Here is a 26,136-nt window from a genome sequence, read left to right on the forward strand (position 1 = left end):
CTCTGTTGCTGGCTAAGTTCTGTCCTTGGCTCAACCTGCCCCCAAAACGAGTATACATTTGCATGCATTAGGGCTCTCCCGTGGCTTGCCTTCTACCCGCTGTGCCGTCGAGTCTGATTAATGATCCGAGTGTGCCACTTCTCACAGCAGCCGAGCAGACCGCCTGCCTGCTCTCACATCAAACATCCAAATGCAGGCAAAAAATGTAGAATTTAATTTGCTGCAACAAAAACAAAAACATATGCTTTTCTACATGAATGCAAACACACAAGAATACAATATTTAAAGGTATGCATGCACTTTTGTATGCTCACATGCATGCACATGTGTACACCGCATTCATGAATAAGCATGAATGTGGTGTACACACATTCCTGTATGTGATGCTGGTACATTCTGTACATCTCACAGCTTGCATATATTATCCCTGTGCATTCTCCATTAGTCATAAGAGAAACTAATGAATAAACACTTTCTGTATGAATGAGCACGCACTCAAGGTTCAAGGATCAGCTTTATTGTCATTATACAATACAGGATTGTACAATTTAGGCAGCTGTAGCCCCCTCCACACTACACACACAGAAAAATGATCAACAATTAATATATTGATATTTTAAGTTAGAGTAGAATAAAACACTAAAATTGGCAATAAAATAGAACAAAGTATACAAAAGTAGCACAACATTGTATTTACAGGGAAGATATATACTCATACACACATACACACACACACACACACACACACACACACACAAATATGGACAACATGTGCAATATCAGTACAATATGTGAGTTATAGTGCAAAGAAACTTGAGTATAGAAAGAGTATATTGTAAACGTATGGCCTTGTAATGAAGACCAACATAACAGAATAGTTCAATATAAATCTCACAGATGCAGTGCAGTAATGTATGGAATAGTGCAATATGACCACATACCATTTTTAAAGCCTTCTTGGCTCAGTAATTGTGATCCTGTACTACTCTGCAGCTCACCTTTAATCTAAAATGCAACGATAAGGACGTGGAGAACTTGAAAATTACCTGAAAAACCAGCCGCTGTAGAGGATAGGAAGGTCTCTGAATGAGGAGCCACGCGTAATAATTGCACATGAATTTGTTCTGGTGACACTGCTTAAATTGAATCGTACACTCATGGTAAGGGGCAGCTCAACCTCAATATTAGACATACTGTGCACTGGACCGAAGCCTGTAGCCTATGTTTAATTTTATAAAAACACACTGAGCATTAAATCTCTTTGATTCAGGATGCTTGGCATTGAGAGTGGATGCAGCTGGAGAGTGAGGAGGTGGCGACTGTCCAACAGTGCATTGGACCGGTGTGCCATGACACAGCGTAACTGAGTAGAATGACATTTAAAGGACCTTTTTAGCCGTATTTACTCCACTATGTAAATTAACAGCCTGTTTTATTAAATTTACACTGTAGATCAATTTTTTCACAATTCTTTCATGGAAATTATCACTTGATATCAAGAATATATAGGCTCTTGACTGTAATAGATCCAGTTTTTACAAAGCTACTTAATACAATGTTTTATCTACTATAGAAATAGGACACTGAAACTAGGAGGACATTGTACTCCATTGTGAGCAAAACAAATACAAAAATAAATACTTCACAGACATGACGTCAATCATGAGTGTGTAATCAGCCTTGTCTGTGTGTATTCGTGCATGTGTGTTTGCCTTACATCTGTAGCTGCATGGGTGAATCCTGACAAATTGACCAACTATGGCGGTCATTTGGAACAGCCGCATGCACCGCTGTGTTTATTAGCCATTTGACATTTATTTCAAGGCAGAGGAGAGGAGGATAGAAGAGAAGAGCGAAGGGGGGGGAACCGATGGCAAGGAAGGTTGGGGGTAGCCGTGGAAACCCTCCATGCGTCGGCCCATGCGTGAGCTGCCATTGGCGGAACGCTCGCCGTGTTCCTGCTGAGGATTGCATCGTCTGGTGCATGGAAGACACCTCTCACGTTCTCTCTCTCTCTCTCTCTCTCTTTCCCCTCTCTGAGTCAAGCTGTCTCCCACAAGCGATCCAGAGGCTTGTTCAAATGGAATCCCGCTCCCTCCCCTCCCACTGTTTTCAAAATGAGGGCAGAGAGAACAAGAGAGGGAGAAGGAAGGAGAGAGGATTTGAGAACAGAAGTCATATAAATACAGGTGTTTTTTCTCTCTCACTTGCCTGTCTGGAGCCATGTTTGTGGGCTCATCATGGAGGTAAATGCATGTTCTGTCAGTGTCACTACCACAGCGGTCACATCCCATTTCCCCTGTGTTTACATACAGTGCACTCAACCCATCTCCAGTGTCACAGATAACTGTCTGGTAAGCTTGGACTGAATTGAACCCTTTATAATGGCGGTAAAAGTACCGTCTGTACACTCTTTTGTATGTGTGTGTGTGTGTGTGTGTGCTTAGAGTTGGGCCAGCTATTTGGTCTACAAATACAACAGCACCTTCTGTGTATGTGTGTGAATAAATATGTGTTTGTGTCATTAAAACAGCCTACATCCGCACCTCCCGCCATTTGTATTTGTTAAGCAAAAAATATGAACATGCAGTATTTCAGTCACTGTGAATGACAAGATCAGAGCTGATAATAGAGTTAACAGATTTCAGCCGATTAAAATGGTCACTTAGCTCTGGCGCTCTTTAGGTAGTGACTGTCGAATGTTACACAACGTTGTCATGGAAATAGGCATACATACAGTGCATGAGACTCTGAAACTGATCTGTTACCATGGCGAACGCTTCATTTAGCCGAGCCTTCCAGACGTAGTTGTGTTAATCATCGGGCGCTCTGAAGTGTATGCCTCATAGCGCTGTTCACACATAAAATACACTCATTCCCAGTGATCAGGCATCTGCTACAGAATAATCATCACCCAGGATCCTTTCTGCCCATTCTATTTCTATGATATGAACCTGCTAATCTTTCGCCATCCGTCTTATTTTTGCATCAAAGGCATATTTGATCAAAGGATAATTGGAATGACACGTCATACAAGACCTTACTCTTTTTTATCATTATCTACTCATCAGAAAAAGAATGAAAAAAAGAGGTGTTTGTAGTGCGGCGAATGAAAGGGAACATGAGGTCTTTGGTGATTCTGATGCAAGGCTTTGAGACTCGACCTGCCAATCCTCAAAGGCTACCTGAGGAGAAGTCAAAAGTCGTTGCCACCTTCACATTCCTTCATCATTCCTTCTGTATGTATGTACATTCACTATGCTATAAAAATGTTATTTCTGCAGCATTAGGGATGTGAAACTGATTTATTTCTGTGCATCTTTCCTCGCATCTCACAGATGGAAAACTGGATGGTGATAGGAGGAAAAAGGACAAGACCCTTGCTAATTGCTCCCAAAATGTGTTTATGTCCATGTGTCTGAGCTTGCTGGGTGTGTGGTTAAATGTGTGTATTGCTCTTCAAATACGTGTGTGTGTGTGTGTGTGTGTGTGTGTGTGTGTGTGTGTGTGTGTGTGTGTGTGTGTGTGTGTGTGTGTGTGTGAGAGAGAGTGCACTTCACTGAATGTGTGCACATCCCAGACACCAAGACAGAAAGCTAGAAAGCCAACAGGAAGAAAGAAAAATAAAGTAGGACTGAAAGAAAGAAAAGCAGGGAAAGTGTGCGCAATCCAAGCATCTCTTTGCTATCGATTCAATGCAAAGACAGTCACCATGGCAACACAGCAGTCCCGCTGTAAGCGGCTTTCACTCTCCGCCTCCTCTTGCTGCTCTGCTCACCGACAAGGTATACAGGCACCCGCCGACGCCGAGCGATTATGATATGTTTTCTGTGATGGAGTGTTGACAGGCGGGCTACACAGCTTTCCATTCATTTCCCCAAGTTGGTCAGCATTCTGATGCAGCTTTTAATGTACTTTCAACTCAGGGAGGGTGTCTGTATTTTTATTAAAGTGTTCTTTAACCTTAACTGGATGCCTGGTGAGACAGGAGGAAAAGTTCACGAAAGGTTATGAGGAATTGAAGTATGACTGGGGTGCTCAGTTGTGTGTGTTTCTTTTTATTGTTTGTGTGTTGGCAAGGAAGATGGAGTGTGTGTGTGTGTGTGTGTGTGTGTGTGTGTGTGTGTGTGTGTGTGTGTGTGCAGGGGCAGGAAAAGAAAAGGAAGGGATGTCAGAAAGAGAGAGAGTGTGGAGAGGCAGTTATTCACATAAGCTGACAGCAGCAGGCTGAGGTGCTGTTTCCTCTCGCCTGTCACTCAAACTAAAATCAATTGGTGTAAAAAGCAATGAGGGAAACTGGACTCTCTCTCTCGCACTCTCTCTTTTACAAACACACACTCTAGCATACACACACACCACATTCGAACCCACCCCCTTCTCTCTTTTTCTTTTACTGCACAGTCACACACATACCCCCACTTACAGTACACCACACACACACACACACACAACCATCCTCTCACATTTCACTAGCCGTGTAGCTAGTGAACCATAACAGGCCTGTCTCCCCTCACTCTCTACTTGTTAACAGAGAGAGAGAGAGAGAGAGAGAGAGAGAGAGAGAAGTGAGAACTGTGTACAATTTTGAGAGGGGAAGACACGGAAAGAAAGTCTGTGCATGTGAGATCATGAACCTCAAGGAGAAGCATAATGGCTGCTTCCTTGAGACATGGGCTTAGTAAAGATAGACTTGAAAATCATAATTCTTTCCCTTTTTCAATCTTCATGCATTCCAGGCATCCTTCTCATTCTGTGACTCTCTCCATGACCCTGCTCACAACAAGATTTAGACACAGGCCAGACATTACTCTTGGAACTTGTGTTATGGTAACTATAGGGTTACTACAGTGAAACTACTCTCTGCTTACTCTATACAGATATTGGCGGAAACTTTTCTACCATTAAGGTTGCTCATCGCAGTTGCAGAAATACCAAATCATGATTGCAAACCTGAATATTTCATGGAGTGCCAAAACAGATAAAGGAAATGTTATCAGGGTCATCCACACTGTTTACCATGTAAAATCTCCAGTGTTACTACAACAAGAGGTGGATGCCAATACACTGGTATTTACTGTACCTGTGTCCTTGTGTCGATTGAATTGTGTGTATAATAGTAGGCTATGTACAATATCTCTTTTTTTCCCTGCTAACAGTGATAAAGTTAGTTGGTTTCATCTGTCCGACAGTCCATCCAAGGCTTTGTTTCAGATGAAGATATCTTGACAAAAACAGGCCTTTAATTTTGGCTTAAATGTGTATATCCAGAGAATTCCTATGGTTGCAACTCACCAAAGAAGTCACATCAAAGTAATATTTCCTCTCAGACTATGACACTATCAGTTGCTAAAAAATAAATGGTGCTAAAATGTTTTTCACAAATTACAATATTAACATGCTATTGTTGAGCAGGTAATATTCACTGTGTTCGCCATTTTAGTTAAGCGTGTTAGCTTTCTAAGATTTGCTAATTAGCACACAGTCCAGCTGAGGCTGATGTGAATGTTAGTAGTTCGCAGGTATTTGTTCACAAATGGAATTATTGGATAAACTGACATTTTGACCTGATGCTAGCACTAGATGAAAGGTCACAGGACGACCAAAGCCTGTAGGATTCATCCCATGGGGACCAAATATGTCTGTACACAATTTCATGGCAATCCATCCAATAGTTTTTCGAGATATTTCCATGTGGACCAAAGTGGCCATCCCTGTTAGGCTCCCCATGGGAATGGCTAGAAAGTAATTGCTGAATTTTCATGAAATTTACTTCAGGTGTCATGGTCCCCAGAGGACTGTTGATGATCCCCTGACACCAAAATCTGATCTCGCATTTGTCATGAAACATCTTTGCTTCCCAGCTGAGTCACAATTTCCACTTTGGACATCAGCTTTTCTTTAGCACCATACAGGATTGATATAAAATTTGTTGAACACACTGCTCTAAATACTCTAAAATACAGTATTTAGATTTTAATGACCACATTGCCTTTCCTGTAGCATCACAAACTAGAAAATATTCATCTTTTTCCTATTCTATTATTCCTATCTATCTATTCAAAGTATAGGAAAATCCTCCATACTGCGTGTTGTTTATTTGTCCAATACATTCATATAGGGTTTAATTGTCTTTCTAATTTTGTGCTCGAAAGCTGATATCATGGCAATCTGAGGTATTTATTTACATCCAGCCAAAATTCTTGGTAAAAACTAGTGTTACCCAGACACAAGAGAATTTCATTTTGACGAGGATTGTTACTGTGCAAGATAATAATACATCACTTTGTGAGATGAACTATTCTCAGATGAGCTTAAAAACAGGATGATGAGGTTCCAAGCGCTTGGTTTCTCTCAGAGCTTTGGAGCATTATAAAAAGTATAGCTTGTATCTCCAGTGCCTGTGTGCAATTGTACACTAAATCATTTTCACAAAACTAAAACACTGACTTCCACATCCAATGAACTGTGATGAACTCCGGTAAAAGAAGCAGCAGAGAAATTGCTTTTCGGAGAATATAATTTAGAGAAAAACAGTAACTTTATTACCTATTGGTCTGTTATAGGACAACATTATTATTTTTATGTGCTTTGAAAGTGTCTGCAATTTTCTCTCACACACACACACACACACTGACACACACATACGCTCACACGCACTGATGAGGTAACATATAGAAAATGCCCTCTCCCATTGCCTCGTTAGCTCTGGAGGCAAATACATTGTTAGCAGCTCTCATGCTGTACTCTCAGTATGTGGCAGCGAGTATGTGCATAAACCAAAGCAGAGCTGCACATACATGAGTGTGCACTGTGTGAGTGATCTCCCATTGGGAGTCCTGTAGAGAGAGCATTAATCAGACCCAGGGGACCTGGGGCTCAGACAGAGCCTTCTACAAGGCGTGTGTGTGTGTATGTGTGTGTGTGTGTGTGTGTGTGTGTGTGTGTGTGTGATGTGGGGTAGGGGGCAGTGTTGAAATGACTGCTTTTGACAGACATCCGGTGAGAGGCAAAACATAGCAAGAAAACCAAGATCAGGATGGAAGTGTGTCAACTAGATACCGAGACAGTTATATAAGGGCATTGTCACAAAATCTTTGTAAAATAATTACAATACTTTAAGAGAAAGATTTCTGTAAGTAAATTACTCTTACATTTCCTGCATGTCATTAATACTAAGTATTAAGAGTCTGCAACCACACTTTGAACTAAATATTAAAATCAGCATTTTAATTTGACAATGCTAACATGCTGATGTTTAGCATGTATACATGTTCACTGTCTTTACTGTGTTACCATGCTAGCTAGTTACAATAAAAATAAAGTATAGGAATTTCATTAGGTTTGCAGTTATTTGATCATAAACCAAAGCATTTGACAAATAGAAATTCTGACCTGATGAAGGCATTCGAATTTATCTTCTAGGGACGTTGGATATCTTTTGCAAATTGTACTATTTCAATCCATCTGATATTTCACCAGTATCAACCCAAACAGTCAATGTCTGTCTTTTGCAAGATGAAAAGCCAGAGGATCACTAAAGTCAATAAGATTCATCCTGTGAGCACCATGAATGTCTGTACAAAATGTCACGGCAATCCGTCAAACTAAAGAATGCCCAAAAACAGTGAGGTAAGGAATTGTATCATCATTTTATTTACTTGCTTTTGTGTATATAAAACAAGGACTGTGTACTTTTAAGGGATTTGTGCTACCATTAAACAACATTTTCATTCTTCCTGATGGGTGTGACGTAAGGGTGAGCGCTTATGTGCACAGTATTTGTGTCTGTGCGTACTGATAAAGAATGTACCACGAGATAGATTCCATTTCCAGTGCGTGCTGCTTACACAAGGTCATTAGACAGCAACATGCACTGAGGACTTGCACAAACACTGGGTAACACTGGCCAGGTGACTGTCATACAAATACTCACACGCACAGACCCACAGACGCAGACTTACGCTGATGATTTACGGTAGCAGAGCTGTAAAAATCGATTGGATTCAGGGTCACCTCATACACAGCGGCAATGTACACATCTGTCTTATCCTCCTTTCTTTACATCCTTTAGAATCCCTCTTTGCTGCCATCCATCTGTTCAACACCCCACTTCTCCCATATTTTTCCGCCTGATTTTATCCATTCAATTTCATCTTTCAGACAGCGTTTTCATTCTACTTTCTTTCCTACCTTTTCAAATACCTGCATATTCTTTACCACGTTTCCATATAAATTGCAGCTTCTGATAAATTGCATGTTTCTCTGCATCCTTCTGCCACAGTTCTCTATCCCTCTGCCCTCTTAATCTTTCTCCTCAACTCCTGTTTGTCTGTTCCACATCTGTCTTTTTCTCATCAACTGTACATTGTTAACCTCACATTGTGTGTGTGCGTGTGTGTGTGTGTGTTTTGTTATAGTCTTGTGAGCCAAGTCAAGAGGATTACTGCTGGGCATATCGGTGGAGAAAAAGAACGTTGGAGAAGGAAATAGTGTAGCCGAGGAGAGAGGGAGGGAGGCAAGAGAAGGTTACGTAGGAACACAGACAAGAAAATGAGGGGAAGTGCAACAGAGAAATGACTGGTGTTATGAAGGTAAATTGGAGTTGCTTGTTGCTTAATTTGATGTTCAAAATCATAGTTTTTGAAAAAGCGTGTGCAATTTCTGAGGCACATGAAATGCATTTTGATTATTTTATTACGTCAATACCATGATGTGATTCAAACCTACAAAATATAGCCTGTGAAGATTGGCGCAGGGTGAAATGCAAGGGTTATATTGGGTAAAAGAAAAAGAAGCGCTAGCAACAGAGGAGAAAAAAAACACAAGTTGAAATGAGGAAAAAGACTGAAGCCGAATCAAAAGAGAAAGACAGATCCTGCTCAATGTATGACCTTTTCCTCAAAAAGAGAGACAGATAGAGTGAGAGAGGGAGAAGGCTCCGTGATGAAACCCATTCGTGTGAGCCTGGCTGCCAACAATATGTTGGTCCTCAATATGGTGCACTCTTTGTGTAATCCTAACTGCCCACACACGGCCATATAATACAGTACACGAACACACATATTCTCCACATTCTACAGCATTTCACACACCCATACCCTCCCCACACGCCCACACATGCAAAGGCATCGTTATGGGCACAGACACACATGTTAAGTGAAGCTTCACGCGTGTACACACGCAGGGATGCACAGAAACACACATGCATACGGTACGCAGGCACGAAATATGACACAGTTTACCTTGGCTCCAGACTCACTGAATGAATCACCCAGAAATCTGTCCAAAACTCTTAGCCTCAAAATCCCATTCTGCTGTAAAGAGCAGGCACCAGAATCAGTGGATAATGTTGCCTCATGTCTCTATGACTTGCCGTACAAAGGACACAGGTTTTATACAGCAAACACTGCGAAAATGACGAGCGGTTGTGCCATTGTCTCCATCACATTTTCTTTTTTACAGAAAATATTGTAAAACAAAGTTGTTAGTGGGGTTTTGATGGCAATGTTAAGGCTTTAAAATGTTAAGAGGTTCAGCAACACACAAGAGAATTTCAATAGCTGTGCAGGCCCTTCCCCATTCAATTCCCATTTTACTAGTGTTATGGGAGCCCATGGGCCTTCAAAATGAACAGACACCGTGAGCTGTGTCTGAGTGATTTAACCCTTTTGTAAGACCAACATCACAGAGGGAACAAGAAGGGATCCAGAGAGGGAGAGAGAGGGATTGTGAAAGAGAGTTATATGGTTCTGTCAAATGTTGCTCTGACATTTAGGTCAGGCCAGCGCTCTAAATGGCATGCAGACAGATTTACTGAGGGCTTTCAGAGAGGCCGACTGCTTGTCTTCTGACTGTCACACACTCAGGCCCTGCCTGGTCATCGCTAAAGCTTTTCTTAACCCTTTGCTACCTTTGCCTACATGTAAATGTAATCCTTAAAGATGCGTTTTGGTCCTTGGCTTATCTGAATGCAATCTTTCTGAGTTTAATTCTTTAGTAAGCTTTCTATGCATTCACTTTACAGCTTTTAATTAAGTGATTTTGTTGCTCAGACAATGCATGGTCATGTTTCCATTTGGTCCATTTGGTCCTTGGCCCATCAAAGTGCAGGGCTCTGGTAAGATGCAGTTACCATATTGCACAGTTGCTTTTCAATTTTCACTGAGTCTAGATATCTTTTTTTAGGCTATAACTATGTGCAGTGAACATTTCAGAAAGATACCAGTCCTCAAATGTTTCTTGTTTATTGGAGTAAGCTTCCACCACAGCTCATCAGACACTACATTTGCATTACGTCATCAGTCAAGATGCTGGTGACAACAGGCTTTTTATTGTAAATTAATTCACATGGAAACAGCTTTGGTATAATTTACTTGCCGCCAGCTATAAAAAACTGCAACTGGGAAACAAACCTAGAATAATTTATAATGTTTCTGTTGGAAACTGCGGTCTGTGGAGGTGGACTAACCAAAAGCATAAAGTGCTTTGTGTCTGAATTCTGACTCAAAATATTTAAGCAATGTTGACATACAAATAATCATCTGCATTTATCCATACATCAGTTTCTCCCATACAGGCTCAATACAATGTAAAATACAATGTGTCATCCTTGCGTTCCTAAATTGTGACTGTTATGGGAATGTATACTTTTTTCTCATATTTATAAGAAAATATAGAAAAATATCATATCACGATGTTTTGTTTTGTGATATTGTATCGATTCTCAGAAACAGTATTGATTATTGTGATTGAACCGCAAACCATAAGATCGCAGTGTTGTAAATGTAAACTGAAAGCTATGATGCTGGACGTTAAAAGACATTTTGCTCAGATTTAAAGCATATTGTGGACAGTTTTCCTAAAATTATATTAAAATAAATCCCAATATATCGCTGTGCTTACAATTTATATAGCTGTATATCAAATCGTAACCCATGTATTGTGATACGTATCGTATCATCAGACTCTTCCTAATACACAGCCCTAATTTACAACATGTATAGTGATGACTAGATCATGCAACATGTTGGAGGTAGGGTTGGGCAAGATACTGAGAAACAGTAATTAGTTACAGTTACTAGTTACTCTGAAAAGTGATTTTATACTTCACCAGTAATATTAAAGTAACTTTGTGTGTGCTTCCAATCTCATATTAACGCACACAACTGTCAGCGATGTTATTTTAGTGTTGATGTGACACAATTATCTAGTTATGACCACTCCCGGCCACCAGAGCGCAGCAATGAGTCGCCTTCCTACCTGTGAGCCACACTTATCGCCTTTGTTTGTAGTAAGGATGATTGAGTAGAAGAAGACGCACACGCATGTAAACATTAACAGAGCTTTGCGGTAGTTAGTTAGTTAGTTAGTTAGTCTGTCTGTCTGTCTGTCTGTCTGAACTGTCTTTGGCTACCGTAAAGTCGGGGGAAGTTAGGCTACAAACCGGAAAATGGACGGGATATGCGTTGTTCTGCCCTCTTCTCATGCTGTCCAGTACTTTCAGGTAAGAGAAAAGTAACGAGTACACGTGTTAATTCAGTAACGCGTTACTTTATAATTGGTTACTTTACAATGCGGTACTGTCAATGGTTACTCCCAATACTGGGTAGGCCCATGGTGCCAACTCCACTCCCCATTTCTTAACTAAGCTGCTGCTGCTGCACTTTTAACTTGTAACGTTGTGTGTTTTCAAACCATATGTTCAACTTTAACAAGAGAAAAGCCTTTAAGACTGGGCTAATTGATCGATGCCTAGCCACTAGCTTCCAACCATATATATATATATATATATACTGTCAGTGATTCTACTGATTAATGCCGATTGTCTGAATATGGTAAAATACAAAATATATTATTCTTGTTCTTAATGACATGCCAAAACATATCCTGCTGTCACCTCCCACAAACAATCAGTGATGGAGGTTCTTTGTGGTTAATAGGCCTTTTTCCACAGAAGACAGTTTTGGTGTAAATGATCAAATAAATGACGGCTGAATTCTATTTAGCTGCTTTGGTTTCATTGTCCAGGGTATTGTGGGTACTGTCCCGGTGTCACACTGCTGTGTCTTACTGGGACAGAATGAATCCACTGTAATACCTGTGCTTTTCCTCCAATGACAAAAGTCTAAATAACTGAAGTGAAAAGGCCAATAATAACTGAGGGCAAACAAGGTTTGTGATTGGTCAATGTAAATGCATTCATCCATATTTAGCCCTGATTGTTACTACTTTGCACAATAATAATTAGAAAGAGTGATCTTTACTGAAAATGGCAAGACAGACTGCAGACAAATGTCCTCTGTTAGTCAGGTATTGAACCCATTTAGATGTTTAGCAGGCATTAAAACGGTCAATAAGGCTAAACAGAGAAAATCATGTTTTTAAATAAAAGGATCATTACTGTACCATACTGTGGGGTTTATACACAGCCTTCCTAAACACACACAAACAAGTAAATCACAATATTAACAGTTGTATTTTGTCTTTTGAATGCGATGTCTGATTTCAAAAGTACAAAGTTCAATATTAGTAATAAAAAACAGGCAAGAATAAAGAGGGATTTTGGAAACAATGAGTGATCTGTACCTGAGTATGCTAAATATTCTGTGCATGCTATATGTAGGCTTTAAGATGGACGTTTGTGTTGCTCACTATGTGTTTCCATATTCTTTGTTTTTGAGAAGAAAGTAAAAAAAAAAAGGTTTCTGGCCTTGAAAATATAGCTAAGCAATGGCCAGCGGCTTGGATGCTTGCAGAGAACAATGAATTGCCTGGCTCCGTTGTTTTTTCTAGGTTCAGAAAGGCCCCGCCGAAGGGACATTTTCTCAGGAATGGCATGTCTCCTTGTATTAGTTGGCCGAGTTGCAAGACAGCACAGAAAACAGCTCATCATGATTCACTCTGCACTGCAAAAAATGTCCATCTTTACAAGGCACTTCACCTAGCACTGAGGTGAGATTATTTTGGCCCCGAAAAAACAGTTTGTCATCCGCGGCAGCCATCCAGAACCATGTGGAGGACATACAGAGTGCTCACTCAACCCTTCATCACCTTTTTTCCTCCCTTACCGTGATGCACTTTGTAACTCTGTATTACGTAAATAGGGTTTAACATTATATTGTTCCCTTTCTTCTTGATTGCTTTGGGGCTGGCTACCAAAATATTCTCATAAATCCCTTCTTCAAGTTGTCTCTCCTTCACTCTCTTCTCACTATTCCCCATTTTGTGCCAAACCTTGACTGCATGTGACTAAAGCTCATGTTACAGTTACAGTTATACAGCATTACTTATGAGTGAAATATCTGCTCCTCCTCTGCTGCTCATCTTCCTCCTCTTTTCTCACACCTCCTCGTTGTGTTGAAACAAACCCGACCGACAGCACTAAAGATGACAAACAGCTCTGTCGTCTCATGGTAATTCTGCAAATGAAAGCAAAGGAAATAGGCGCACTGTAATGAGGGCTATAAAAGCACAAGATATATTGTGGAACGTGATCTCTAAAAAGCAGAATATATGTGCTTAAAATGCAAAAAAAAGTCAACCAAACCAATTTATTTAATTATAAAAGCGGAAATGAACTAAAACACATACGCACAATTGTATTGATTGATAGTACGTGGTCCCATCAATCCCTTATACTTTATTCTTTCTTTAAACACGTAAGAATGTTAAGAGACAACCTTTCGCCTTATGGTACCACTCCACTGCCTTATTCTCCGATGAATCCTCCAGCAGTCAGTATACTGCAATTAGTGTTGAATGGGAGGTGACGGTGTCCCACGCACACACAGCTTCCAAATGCCAAGTGACAACAGCAGACAGCCTGGCTGCCTCAGTGATGCAAGAGCCTGCAGACATCTGGGAATGTCGAGTTGCTAAGGGTAGTCAGAGAAGGAGGCAAGGGGAGGGGGCATGTAGGTTCATTGGGAAAAAGAGAGGCCAAGATGGCAACACGGGGGGAGGGTCTAGGTGAAATGAAGCTGGCAAGGTTGAAGGTTGAGGGAGCGGAGCGCAGGGCCTTGACGAGGAGGCTGCAAAGCTGGAATGGCGAGATGGGTGCACAAAAAGTGGTTCCCCAGACAGGGAGAGTGTGGACGATGCAGTCTGTCAGGTCTCCGGTCCGTCAGTAGAGTGCCTCTGTTCCCCTCAGGCCGCACAACATGGCCTTGCCTCATTTTGCGCTCTCATCCGCTCGCATACCATGTCCTCACGCACCCTCATGTCCCCACCAGTGCACTTCACTGCACAGGGATTTTGCCACAGGGATAAAAAAAATAGATTGTTATGTGTTTGTCGCTTTCATGCAAAATTGCATTGTAAGTTTAGGATTATGCAGATGGTGCCAAATGTTTGCCGGAGGTGATTCCTATATTATTTTTGGATCAACCAAAACCATCAGGCATGCGACTGAACATGCAGTGGATACTTTGAAAAGTGGAGCTGCATTGTCATCTGCTGGAAGAAATGTAGCAGTGCGCCTAGGTTTTTTAAAAGATGGCTGTTTCACTGTAAGCTGTTCCTTTACCCAGAAACAGTATGGTAACAAGATGCATTTTTTATCATCTGTATTACATTAAAGGCATTTTGTGCAGTTTTTTTCCTAATCTTCTCCATATTAGATCATTAAATTCCCCAAATTATCACAAGACAACACAAGGAAGAGCAGTAATGCTTTAGTCTTTAATCTTTGGTGATTTATATTGGCCCGCTGGAAGCTTGTGTCAAACACTAATTCAGGAATGCACTCCTGAGAATATCTCTCACATGATAGCACGATCCTTATTATAGTCCGCCTCTCTGTCCTCACATACCCACGTACACAGAAACACATACCAACACACGCAAGCCTGTATGCACACTGCAATGTGAGACGGCGAATGAGGAGAGCATCAACGTGTGATGGTTGGCTCTCGTTTTAGTCAAGACTTGTATCACAAGGTTCGGGGTGTGATCCAGAGCGTCAATTAACCTGTCTTCCTCCGCCACCTCAGTAACCCTCAGCGACCTGACATGAACCAGGATCCAAGCTAGCCTAAGATATATTCTGCTAAAGATAATATCAAGTTTAAAAATTCCTTAATTCAAATCAAGTCTTGAGTTTTAGCACCTATTCTTTCTTAAATGTATCTAAAAAAAACCTGTCCATGAGGTGCGGTAACTCAATTTTTTTAATGCTAATGAACAACTTTCATGCTTCTAAGGAGGTTTTTTTTATGTTAATACTTTAACTATTACAAGGTAAAAATGCAAATAGATTAGATAGCAATTTATTGTAGTGACATGATTTGTGGATATTAGAGTCTCTTAATAGCTACTGTACCATCTGGATTTGTAAATGTGCAACTTTATGCCTCTACCGCTGATTTATAATCCTTACATGTTGGCATGGGAGTTAGTCAATAATAAAACAAGTAGCCTTACACCTCAGGGTAACCTCATCTCATCAAGATTCTGTCCTTGTTTCTCACTTTCTTCCCTTCACTGCTACTTTTTCTCTGCACACACTATAGGAGCCGTGCCAGGTTTGTACTGTGCCTCCTCAGAGCAGTGCCCCATGAAGAGTAGCCTTCCGCTATGCCAACACTGGCTTTTGGCCAGTTTGTTTAAAGTGCCAGCATGGGATTGTAGCCAGCTTACAAAAGGTCAACATACCCCAGACGGGATCAAGTGACTTCTGCTGAACTACAGTGTCACTCAGAACGTCACTTCATCGCACACGCTGTCACACAATGAGACGTCCCTGCTTGTGGTCGGACTAGCAGATAATATGTAGAGTGACATAGTACAACAACCTTACCAGCAGTGAAGCATCTGTGTAAATATAGTACTAGAATGAAGGTTGACACAATGTCTGTTGTCATTATTGGTTGTGAAGTGCATTATATTGTAAAAATCCATTTCTGAATAGCCCAAATTTGCTCAAAACCTATTTTAATATATTTTTTCAATACCATATATTTATTTTTAGTGTGTTTTTATGCTTCTTTAGGGTTGGACATGGCTACTTTGGGCATAGTGCCATCCACCAAATGCTTGCTGGACTGTTTCTCATCAGTATATGGAGATGGAAGGATTCACAGGTACACATAACTGACAGACACATTATCAATATTAACAATATGTCATATCACACTTGTTGGTCTTTATAATTCTCATATTTGTATTTGTATTTTTAGCTACAAGTCTACATTGTTTTTTGTAGTATTTTATGTTTATGTTTTTACTGATCTGTATATACATATATTCTACACTTGCTTTGGCAAACGACTGTTTCTCATGCCAAGAAAGCTCATTTGAACTGAACTGAACTGAATCAAAACACCCATGGACAACCAAATGGATACATACAGAAATATACCCACCCACTCCATGTTCTTGCAGCAGTAGGAAAGTCTATTAAAGGATGCATTTTGTTACTGATGAAAGATTACCTGGATGAAATTATGTATTTTTTTTCCCATTACTCCTACTCAGCAGTGAAAAATACTTAACTTCAATAACTGGCTTCACAATGAACAAGCGCTATATATTAGCGCAGTGTGGGTGTAGGGGATAGAGTTGCCAACATATCTGAATTATCATCAAGGTAAACATCAGTAATCATCACTAAAGACCTTGTGTCCCTTAAAACATATTATGAGCATTTAAAGAAATGCTTGGTTTTCCTTCAATAACTATAATAGATAATCATTTACCGTTACCTCACATTAATATAGTGTGTATATAATATAATGCACTTCTTCTTGTTACACTTGCTTGATATGATCATGTGGCCATATGTGTGTTACTAGATGGACTAAAAAATGCTATGTCAAAACAGTACCTTAACAAAGAAGAATTTTAACCTGCTGTATTATTAAACTTGTAATATAGTGCCTTTGGTGAGGCACATTAGCAGCAGAAATGAAATGGACTATTTGCTATATGAGTTCCCAGCTCCTGTCAGCAGGCACTAAAATTGAAACGATGAATTACTCCTTAGAGAGAGATGCAAAGATGGGAGCATGGTTTTCACTTTAAAGACCTACTGCTGAGGTTCAAAGAGTTGATTTATCTGATAATCAACATGTGATCCTGCTGGAACTTACATCTTTCAAACATCGTCATAATTCTTAGCTTTTTTTTGGAATGGTAAGGTTACTTGAAATGACTAAATTACCCTTTATAGCTATCTCCAAATCCAAGAACAAAGAACTGCTGACTGTTCCTTCGGTCTGCAGTCTGAGGGTCATTGTATTATCTTATGAGCAGTACTGAAAGAGTATGTGGTTGCTGATACATAGTCTGTGAACGATTAGGATTATAACCTTTGACTGTAAAAACAAAACAAAATTTTTGAACAAAAACTTCATGTAGTGTCTTCTTTTATTGATGAAAAGCAAGGAAAGAGAAATGTTTCAATGCCCAACTATTGCAATCACCATTTACCTACATAAATCAAACACATACTCACTTTGTTCCATTTGGTACATTGTAAAGTGATATTGGGCCCATAAAACACAGCAAATATTCACTCATCATACACATAGTTGCTAACACTAAATCACTGTTCAGACATTCAACAACATATAATAATATAATATTAAATCTAGTACTTTTATTTAAATTGTAATGTTTAGTTGCCAAAATTTCATACAAGATTATTTGAAAAGATACATTTGTCTGTTGATTTGATTAACAAAAGCTGAACCTCTGCTGATTCTCTAATTCAGTGGTTCCCAATCCAGGTTTTGGGACCACCACAGTGGATCACAAGAAAACTTTAGAGGGCCACGAGATATAGTGGGAGATGAATAAAGTGAAAAAAAAGTTTCTGCTGCATCAAATGTGCTTATTTTTTTGTACTTTCCTCTAAAAATTTAAATGAAACAAGTAAGCAAAAAAAAAAATCACTCCGTGGATTAACTGGATATAACTTGTAGACATATGCAACAGGTGACGAGTACCATTGCTTTGTTTTAAACAGTTGCAAGCCATAAAACTGCACTAACTTCACTTAGAGTTATAAACGAAACCAAATATAAAAACACACACACACACACACACACACACACTATAAGTGCTGTGTGTAGCATTTTGTTTCATTGCACCCATTTTTGTTGCTTCAAGCCATCTTCGCAATGGTTTTACCAGTCTGTATACGTGGTTTGAGGCATTATAATTACTGTGATGTACTGGTGTTTAAAAATGCCACATACATCACCCTTCCCTCCTTCTTAACACTTGGACTATCCCACTATCCCCTTGTTTGTCGTCACCCGATGTGTCTTCCACTTATAAAACCACCAGCATGATGAAGATACGTAGAGTGCAAAGAATGCTGGGAAATCATACAAGAAAACGATGAAGAAGAATCCAGCAACTAAGAGGCCGCAGATTAGAAGTCTGGTGATATGACTGAGGATGTATAACATACTCCACCATACGAGACTATTGGATTCTTTTAATTTCTCAGAAGAGGAACTGAGATGTTTGTGAGTTGGTTGATCTGATCGATTAAACCTCTCTTTGTGGGCGACTACACACTCTTCTATTTGTCTATGTGTGTCCTGACGAGTGACTGATCTGTCTTTTATTTGAGTGTAGTTTTCCTGATCCTTTGGAGAGCTTTGGGCTGATTCAGTCAATGACTGCCTACTCTGTGCAGCTAAAACAGGGGTGAGATCTTGACAGAGATGAACACTTGAATTCGAATCTATCTGTGATTCTGAGAGCAAGTGAGTTTGTTCTGCTGTGGTGAGTGACTGACTTCTCTCTGCTGTGGAGTAGTCATTGCTTTTAGTCACTATGGTTTGCTCTAGGCCTTGACAGAGACTTGAACTTGAATCTGGTGGTAATTCTGTCAAGGAAAATACACCTGAATCAAAAGCGTCATTGAAGTCTTCCTCGAAAAGAAGATGGCAATCTTGTGTAATATCAGGTATATCTGCTAGCTTGCCCCCCATTCCATCAACAATATTTGTGTCTCTATTAGAGGCTTTCAGATCAAACACCTCTTCCCAAATCCCCCTGACCAAATCTTCTCCAAATCTTTCTATGAACCTCTCCTCCAATCCCGACTCTATCACTTCAAGTGCTATAGTGCTTTCCGCTGTAATAGGGTCTTTTGTTCCCTGTGACAATTTTCTATATTCAACACGTGGAGAGCTCTCAACTTCTGCTGAAAACTCTTGTTCTTTCAATTCAGCTGGTGCATTCTTCCTCTCCCCCTGAGGGATCTCAACATTACCCATCAACTCCCCCAGAGCTTCTATTTTCAGCTTTCCAATACTCACCCTCTCATCTTTGTCTCTCTGACTCATATCTTCCTCTATTCTTTCTAATGTCTCAGGTTGGTGTTGAAGTTCTCTTGAAGTGTCTTCCTTTACGACGTTCTCTTTCACCGTAACTTCTTCTGGGCCTTTTTCACAGCCTATGTCCTCTTTATGACCCTTCATATCATCCTGTGAATGAGTCCATCTCATTTCGATTACCTCCACTGGGTCTGGGTTGCATTTATCTATTGAAAAAGGTCTGGATGTATCCTTGTCATTTTGGAAGACATTTTTCATTTCCCTTGATTCCACTGTGTGTCTTGTCTGTGCTGATGGGTTTATTTCCTGTTGCTCATCAATTATTCCATCATAACTCAAACTTTTTCCTTCCTCTGTCTGATTTGAGATTAATACATGATTCTCTGTTTCATATTTTGGTACATTTTCCTGTATTTGTGTCAGTTTTGAGTCCTCATCCTCTTTCTGAATGCGCAGCTCTTCCCCTGCTTGGACCGGCCTTGACTGTTTATCAAGTACTTCTGAAATTACTGATGTGTTATCCCTCTGCCATGACCAATTCAGTTGTAAAGCTCTGTCATTATGTTGCCATGCTTCCTCATTTAATACTTGGATAATTTCCACTTCTGTACCAATTAGTCTCTTTGTTTCTTCGCAATGGGAAGGTTCCACCTCTGTCTTTCTGAATACTTCGTCTTTTTTACTTGATGTAACACCTTCGTTCTCTGATTCCTCCAGTGTGAATTCACTTGCCATTATTTGGCTTTGCTTGAAATTGTCCTCACAGGTTTGGTTTGGATTTAATTCATCTGCATGTGATTTTGCAGGGCTTACTTCATTTTCATCGCTCTCATTCTCCTGTAATGGATTTTCACTGTTTCGTTTCAGCCTGAATTCCTCACGTTGCTTTTCGTCTGCATACCTCTGGGAGATTTTACACTCTTCTGTTTTCTGTGGCCTAAATATCTCCTCTTCTGTAGATATTTTATTTTTTGTACAGTTATTCATGATGCCTTCGTCCACTCTTTGTCTGAATGTGGAAAAGACAAACCTCTCACCATCCTTTGTCCCCTGTCTGATTGTCCCCTTAAATGCCAGCGTGTCATTCCTTGCATTGTGTGCGGTACCTGTAACCTGCCCTTCCCTCCTGGAAGAAAGACCCTCATCCAGCCTTGCTCCCTGTGAGATCCTATCAACAGTGCTGGCATTCGGGGACTCTGGCGTTGCTGTCATGTCTGTTATCTCCGACTCCCCTGAGCTTGTTACTAAGTCAGCTGTGTGTGGTGTGAAGGGCTCATCTCCTCCTTTTCCTTCTGCTCCTGCTATTATTCCTTGTCTTTCTTGCTCCCACATCGCATTCCTGTGACACTCAGTTGAACTGTCAACAGAGCCCTCGGACACAGGCATTGCCCCCTTGAGGCTAAATTCCTGCAGAGTGTCTGTTACGGAGTTTGTCTGTGACCTTTGGGAGGCATCTTGTGTCGCTGTGTTGTCATCTCTTGGGCGGCTGACACATGCCTCTGCTGGCTGTTGGTCTTCAGTGTTCGAGGCAACATTAGCCACCAATGTCTCACGAGTGTCTGTCAGCAGCTGACATGCAGCTGAGGTGTGCGCATGTAAGGTGGTGGGTGTATCCGTGCCCACCTGAAATTCTTGCTCCTGACTGCTTGCTGCATATTGGTTTTTGGGCTCTTTATCATTTGAGGGAGACACTGACGCTGCTGTCTGCAGCCATTCTGACTCTGGAACACCAGAATGGTCCGTACAGCTCGGCCCATTAAGAAATGCCTGCCATATATCGCATACTGAGGTTTCTTTATCAGTTTTATCATCTGTACCGTTACGAAAGGTCTCCCACATATCATTAACAGAAGGTGTATCTTCTATATTTACCGCTGACGATTTTGACAAGGTCGTTTTAGCTCTCCCAGTCCAGATGTCATCCATGTGAGCAGTCCCCCACTGATGGGTTTTGTCATTGTTCCAGTCCAGTGTAAGCAGAGGAATTTGGTGGTAGGTGAGCACCTGTGGACTCTCGTTGGATTGTTTCGTTTGGCGTTTATGAAGAAAGCTGGCAGAGTCGCCAAATGGAGTTGCCAAAGGCTGGGAAACTTTCTGGACATTGGCTGAGTCATGTGAATAACCCTTTGGCACTTGCTGCTTCCTTTGGGAAAAGTGGTCCTGCACACGTGCCAAACGTGCTGCTCTGTGTCTACTTTTTATGTTATCCACCTGTCAAAAAGGCCAAAGGTCAAAGGTCAAGCCAAGTGTTAATGCTTGAACTACTTTAACTATCCCAGAGGCTACCAGGACAATGTTTTTTTTTACTCTTTAAGGTCATTAACTACTTCTACTACATCCGTGATGACGAAAAATTATTGATATGGCCCTTTCATTGGACATTCTTGAACATTCTTGTAACAATACTGTGATGATGCAATGCATTGCAACACTGCTGCAACCTGAGCACATAAGCCTACTTTTGTTTACATCATCAAATTTACTGCATGTTTATAAGCAGGTTGCATTCATTATTAATAGTTTGTACATGAGTGGTTTCAGACATGCTCTCAAGTGTCAGGTTAGCTGACTTTCCATATCCTTTGGGGACCCACTGAGAACTGTGCAGTATGACATGCATCTCTGGCTCAGCTATCACATCTTTGCAAAAAAGAACACACACTTTCTCACCTCCTGTACAGTTTATATCTGCAGCTGGAGACAAATAAATATGGTGTTTGTGTGACCAGCATTGATTGTGAGTTCTTTTTGTTCCAAGCAGTGTTTACTTCTGGGTGTTGGTGTTTCATTTTTTCTTAAAGAAAGAGTCTGTTAGTCCAACAGATAATAAATGAGCCTTACCAAAGGTTTTTGTTCTTTATGGTATAGTAATGATTGTATCTCCGCACTGTCCATTGTCATTCTGTCAGCCTCCTCTGCTTTATCTGTGGCCTCTGCTTCTGAAAGAAAGAAAGAAAGACAAACATAGGGATCAAAGTTTGCTTGCATACTTATACACACACACACTTAAACAAACACATGCATTCATATACACGTACGCATGTATACACACCTGTAGTAACTGTTGATGTGTTAATGGTCTCTCTGGTCTTATCTTCTGCACTTCCCCTTCTGTGGTTCAAAATAAAGTAGGAATGACACACATAAGCTCACAGGTTCCAGTGTTTATTTTTCAGCTTTTTATATTATGTTGTATTTTGAGGTGTTTCATTCCAAAATGCTGAATTTGTTTCAGTAACTATTTGACAAAATGTTTCAAATATTTGAACAAGGGCTATCCAATTTTAGAGTGAAACTCCATTGTTTCCCTGTTTGGCTGTATTGTCTTCTGTTAGGAGGGTTAGAGTTAGTCTAAAGTTAAGTGTTAACTTGACTAATGTTTATTGAACTGGTCTGAGTTTTCAGGCATCCTCAATACTTTTTATATTGTTGTTTGTCTTCATCTCAGCTGTACTGTACGTGCACCAGTACCAGCCCTGCTATGATCATGGTACACACAAAATAGCTGTGATCCTTGTTTCTATGCAGAGAGCATATACTTTTCTGGCAGCCTTTGATACACAATTTAAATATTTCTCAGTTGTTTTTAAATGTTTGTAATGTGTTTGTCTGCTGTATTATCACATTCCATGCATACATACATAATAAGGAACTTTTCTTCCTAAAGCAGGAAAAAATCAGGTTGTGAATTGGTGTCAAAGAGGAGGTGTTAAAGTAAGCATATCAGGCTTCCCTTGCTATGTTGAGACGTCATGGAAACCTGGACAGACACCTGACCTTAAATGGGCAATATGTGTTCTACAGTCCAAACATCCAGTACTGAGTAGTTATATAACAGTTTACTGTAAACACACAATGGCCCAGCCATCCGGCAACATTAGCTTGTGCTTCCACCTAATGAGAGGAGCACCACAGTTTAAACAGACTCTCACACTGTATCAGATTTCCACTTTATCTGAATATTGATTACTTTGTATTGACCTACTGTGGACGTATGACGGTGGCGTGACTTCCTCCAGGAGAGGCACGTTTAAAAAAAAGATTCAGAATCAGGTTCTCTCACCTGTTAGCTTTGAGACAGCTCCTCTTGCTCTTGGAGCTGATACTCTCCTCTTGCACTTGATGCCCACTTACATGTCCCTTCTGGTGAAAGAACAGCACATAGTTCATTTCCTTGTTGTTACCCCAAAAAGTGCCCACTGAAGTCTCATAACGCAGACAGATGTCCAGTCTGGTCCCGTCCCTCTGAAAGGGAGGAACCAGGGTATACTTAAAGGTAAACCTGTCGGTTTTCCTATCACTGGATCCAGGCACATACTCTGCCAACAGGTCAAAGTAGCTCGTCCAGTGATCCAGGCTCATCCGGGCGTAAACAGACTTGCTGTAGCAGAGGTTGACCACCCTGATGATGCCACGGAGGGTGGTGGTTCCAGGAAGGAGCTCGACGCTTTCCAGCTCAACCATCTGTGCTTGTAGCCTCTGGTCCAGCTCCTCTGGGGACGAGGGGACTGTAAACAGACAGGACATGTAGTACTCCTCCAAGGGACGGGTCACCTCCCTCTCAGGGGGCTGGCTGACTTCTGTCTCCGTCACCTCAACGTTGTCAAACTCTTTAACTGACACCAGGTTGAGGCCAAACGCATCGGCGAATGACACCTTCCTCCGAATGACCGATGGAGGCTCTGGTTCAGAGTCTTCTTCTGTTTCCTCATCCGTGGAGGAACCCGTAGGAGATGAGGCCTCCATTCCTCCTTCCTGCACCCCACTTTTTTCCTGTTCCAGCTCCTTCATCATCACCCCATCCTCTTCCAAGGGTTGGATGTACATGGCCTCCATAATGTGCGATGGTCTGAGAGGCAGCTGTCTGCCCGTCCTGCTGTCTGTCTGGCTTGGAGGGTGGCACAGACCAGAGTGCCCCTAGCCTGGCTGCAGTGATACTGTAGAAGGGAGAGCACGAGAGAGGACGTGACTTGACAGATGGAGTTTGGTTACAGCTGAACATTGTGAGTCTGAGCCAGGCCCTATTAATAGGACACATATAACTAGAACAGGGCAGGCCAGTTATCCTCTCAGTTATCCCTGCACAATATGTTTGCTAGTTACAAAATAAATAAATGAAATTATAGCTTTTAGAAAACCCTTTAAAGTAAAACTAGCGCACAAACAGGCCCATATTTGAAGTATTTTAACTATTTTTGTATATTTTGCTCCTTCAAAAGTGAAAATACTCCCCAATCCAAACTAACCGTCTGCATTTTAACCATACTATGCTGGATGTGAATTTAGATTTGAGTGTAATAGTATGATACTGTGTCTTCTGGTCAGCATGGTGGCCAGATGATAACAGAGACTGTTGTGTAACCATGTGGTTGCATGTTCAAAACTTTGTGAAGGCCATGTACTTTATACCCATATATTGTATCCCTGCTTTCTCTTTTACATTGTGAATGTGTTTTCTTTCTTGATTGCACATCATTTCATTTCCATGTGACCTAATCTATGCATGTAAATAAACAGCTGGACAGCTTTAAGCCAGATGGATGCAGTGCTTCTGTCAGGATTAGCCATATTCGTTAGCTTGAACGATACTTTATTGCTTTTATTTGCTTGTTTTATCATGTCTTTGTTTTATTTAAAATGGCCTACCTACATAATGTACTGTATAATTACTTATATGGATACATACCATAGTTATTTACTTCCCTGGTTACTTTGTCTGAACCCCCCTAGTTTTCCTATTCACCATTTATCATGTCTGCTAATGGGGATGTGGCTGTGTTTTATACAGGGGTAGCAAAAAACAGTTCAACTATGCACACCCACAATGCTTACCTTTGACCTTGACCTTACACTGGATACTGAATAAAAATACAGCAGACATTCTTACCTGATGTGTGCAGGGTTTGGAAATATTTGCATTTCACATTTCCACAAATGCTCACAAATTAATTGTTGAAAATAATGTCTATTTTAAGTGCTTCAGGAAAATCTATTTTTCTTTAAATATAAAGTATATAAAAAGATGTTTTCTGTCAACTCAACTAGCTGTATAGTATGGATGGCAATGTCAGCTGTTGATCATTCAGTCACTTGGTCCTCCACTGTGCTCCAGATTGAAATATCTCAACAACTGTTAGTTGGATTGCCATTTAATTTTATGCAGACATTGATATCTGAATTACAGTTTTTTCTCACTTGCTAAGACACGCTTAATGGAACTGGGCTCCACTTGATCTTCATCATCACCTTCTTAGCGCAGCAAAAGTCTCCTCTTCCAAATGTGTGAACACTTTTTCATTGGTTTCACACTTTGCGAACAGTTAACACAGATCTCATAGAAATACTCAAAACTCAATTGGTTTAACTGTGTTAAACAAAAAGAAAACAGCTATTCACAGCTGATAGAAATTACTTGCATAATTAAGAATCTCTAATGCACCTGTGTGAAACTCCCTTGCACGACTCTTCAATCTGCAAACAGTCCTTATCCGTCTATAAAAGATGCCCCCTGCGTGTTGCTATTTCCAAGCATGGATCAAAGAGGCCAAAGGCATGTAAGAACAGTGAGAGGCCATGACAGAAGTGCCTGAGGAAGAGGAGTTTGCAGTCAGTCAGACGTTTGTGTTTATAGGGTTGGCCTTGCTGTTCAGCCAAAAAGAATAACATGGAAAAGTCTTATGCAGTACAATAAAAATGTTTTGTTTCTGAGTATGGGTGACATTCTTTATCGGTTCTTTGATGATAAAAGAATGTAGTACAAAAGCTGTATACTGGTACAAACGTCTGAATTTGTCTAGTCTAGGTGTTTACTGTAGGTCAGTGACAGTCAATGGGAGAATACGAA

General features: G+C 40.6%; 1 protein-coding gene across 2 annotated transcripts; it reads right to left on the bottom strand.

Moving 5' to 3' along the window:
- Positions 1 to 17,346: 17,346 nt before the first annotated feature.
- ppp1r3aa (protein phosphatase 1, regulatory subunit 3Aa) lies at positions 17,347 to 26,046 on the bottom strand. Of its 2 annotated transcripts, none has more exons than XM_051392130.1 (5): positions 25,732 to 26,046; positions 23,356 to 24,229; positions 22,345 to 22,403; positions 22,134 to 22,228; positions 17,347 to 21,503 (listed from the first exon to the last, which is right to left on the bottom strand). In XM_051392130.1, the coding sequence occupies exons 2-5, from the start codon at positions 24,126 to 24,128 to the stop codon at positions 18,228 to 18,230; spliced, it is 4,203 nt and encodes a 1,400-aa protein (XP_051248090.1). In that variant the 5' UTR covers positions 24,129 to 24,229; positions 25,732 to 26,046; the 3' UTR covers positions 17,347 to 18,227. The 2 variants fall into 2 exon arrangements, with proteins under 2 accessions (XP_051248090.1, XP_051248089.1); XM_051392129.1 differs by having other exon boundaries at positions 22,134 to 22,231.
- Positions 26,047 to 26,136: the final 90 nt, after the last annotated feature.

This window comes from Dicentrarchus labrax, unplaced genomic scaffold (genome assembly GCF_905237075.1).
Source record: "Dicentrarchus labrax unplaced genomic scaffold, dlabrax2021, whole genome shotgun sequence".
Classification (NCBI taxonomy): Eukaryota; Metazoa; Chordata; class Actinopteri; family Moronidae; genus Dicentrarchus; species Dicentrarchus labrax.

Excerpts from the sequence above, each read along its gene's own strand:
- ppp1r3aa (XM_051392129.1), bottom strand. The coding sequence starts at position 24,128 with ATGGAGGCCATGTACATCCAACCCTTGGAAGAGGATGGGGTGATGATG. Across the intron at positions 22,232-22,344 it reads CACATCAACAGTTACTACAG|AAGCAGAGGCCACAGATAAA; the intron begins GTGTGTATACAT and ends TCTTTCTTTCAG. Across the intron at positions 21,504-22,133 it reads ATAAAGAACAAAAACCTTTG|GTGGATAACATAAAAAGTAG; the intron begins GTAAGGCTCATT and ends CCTTTTTGACAG.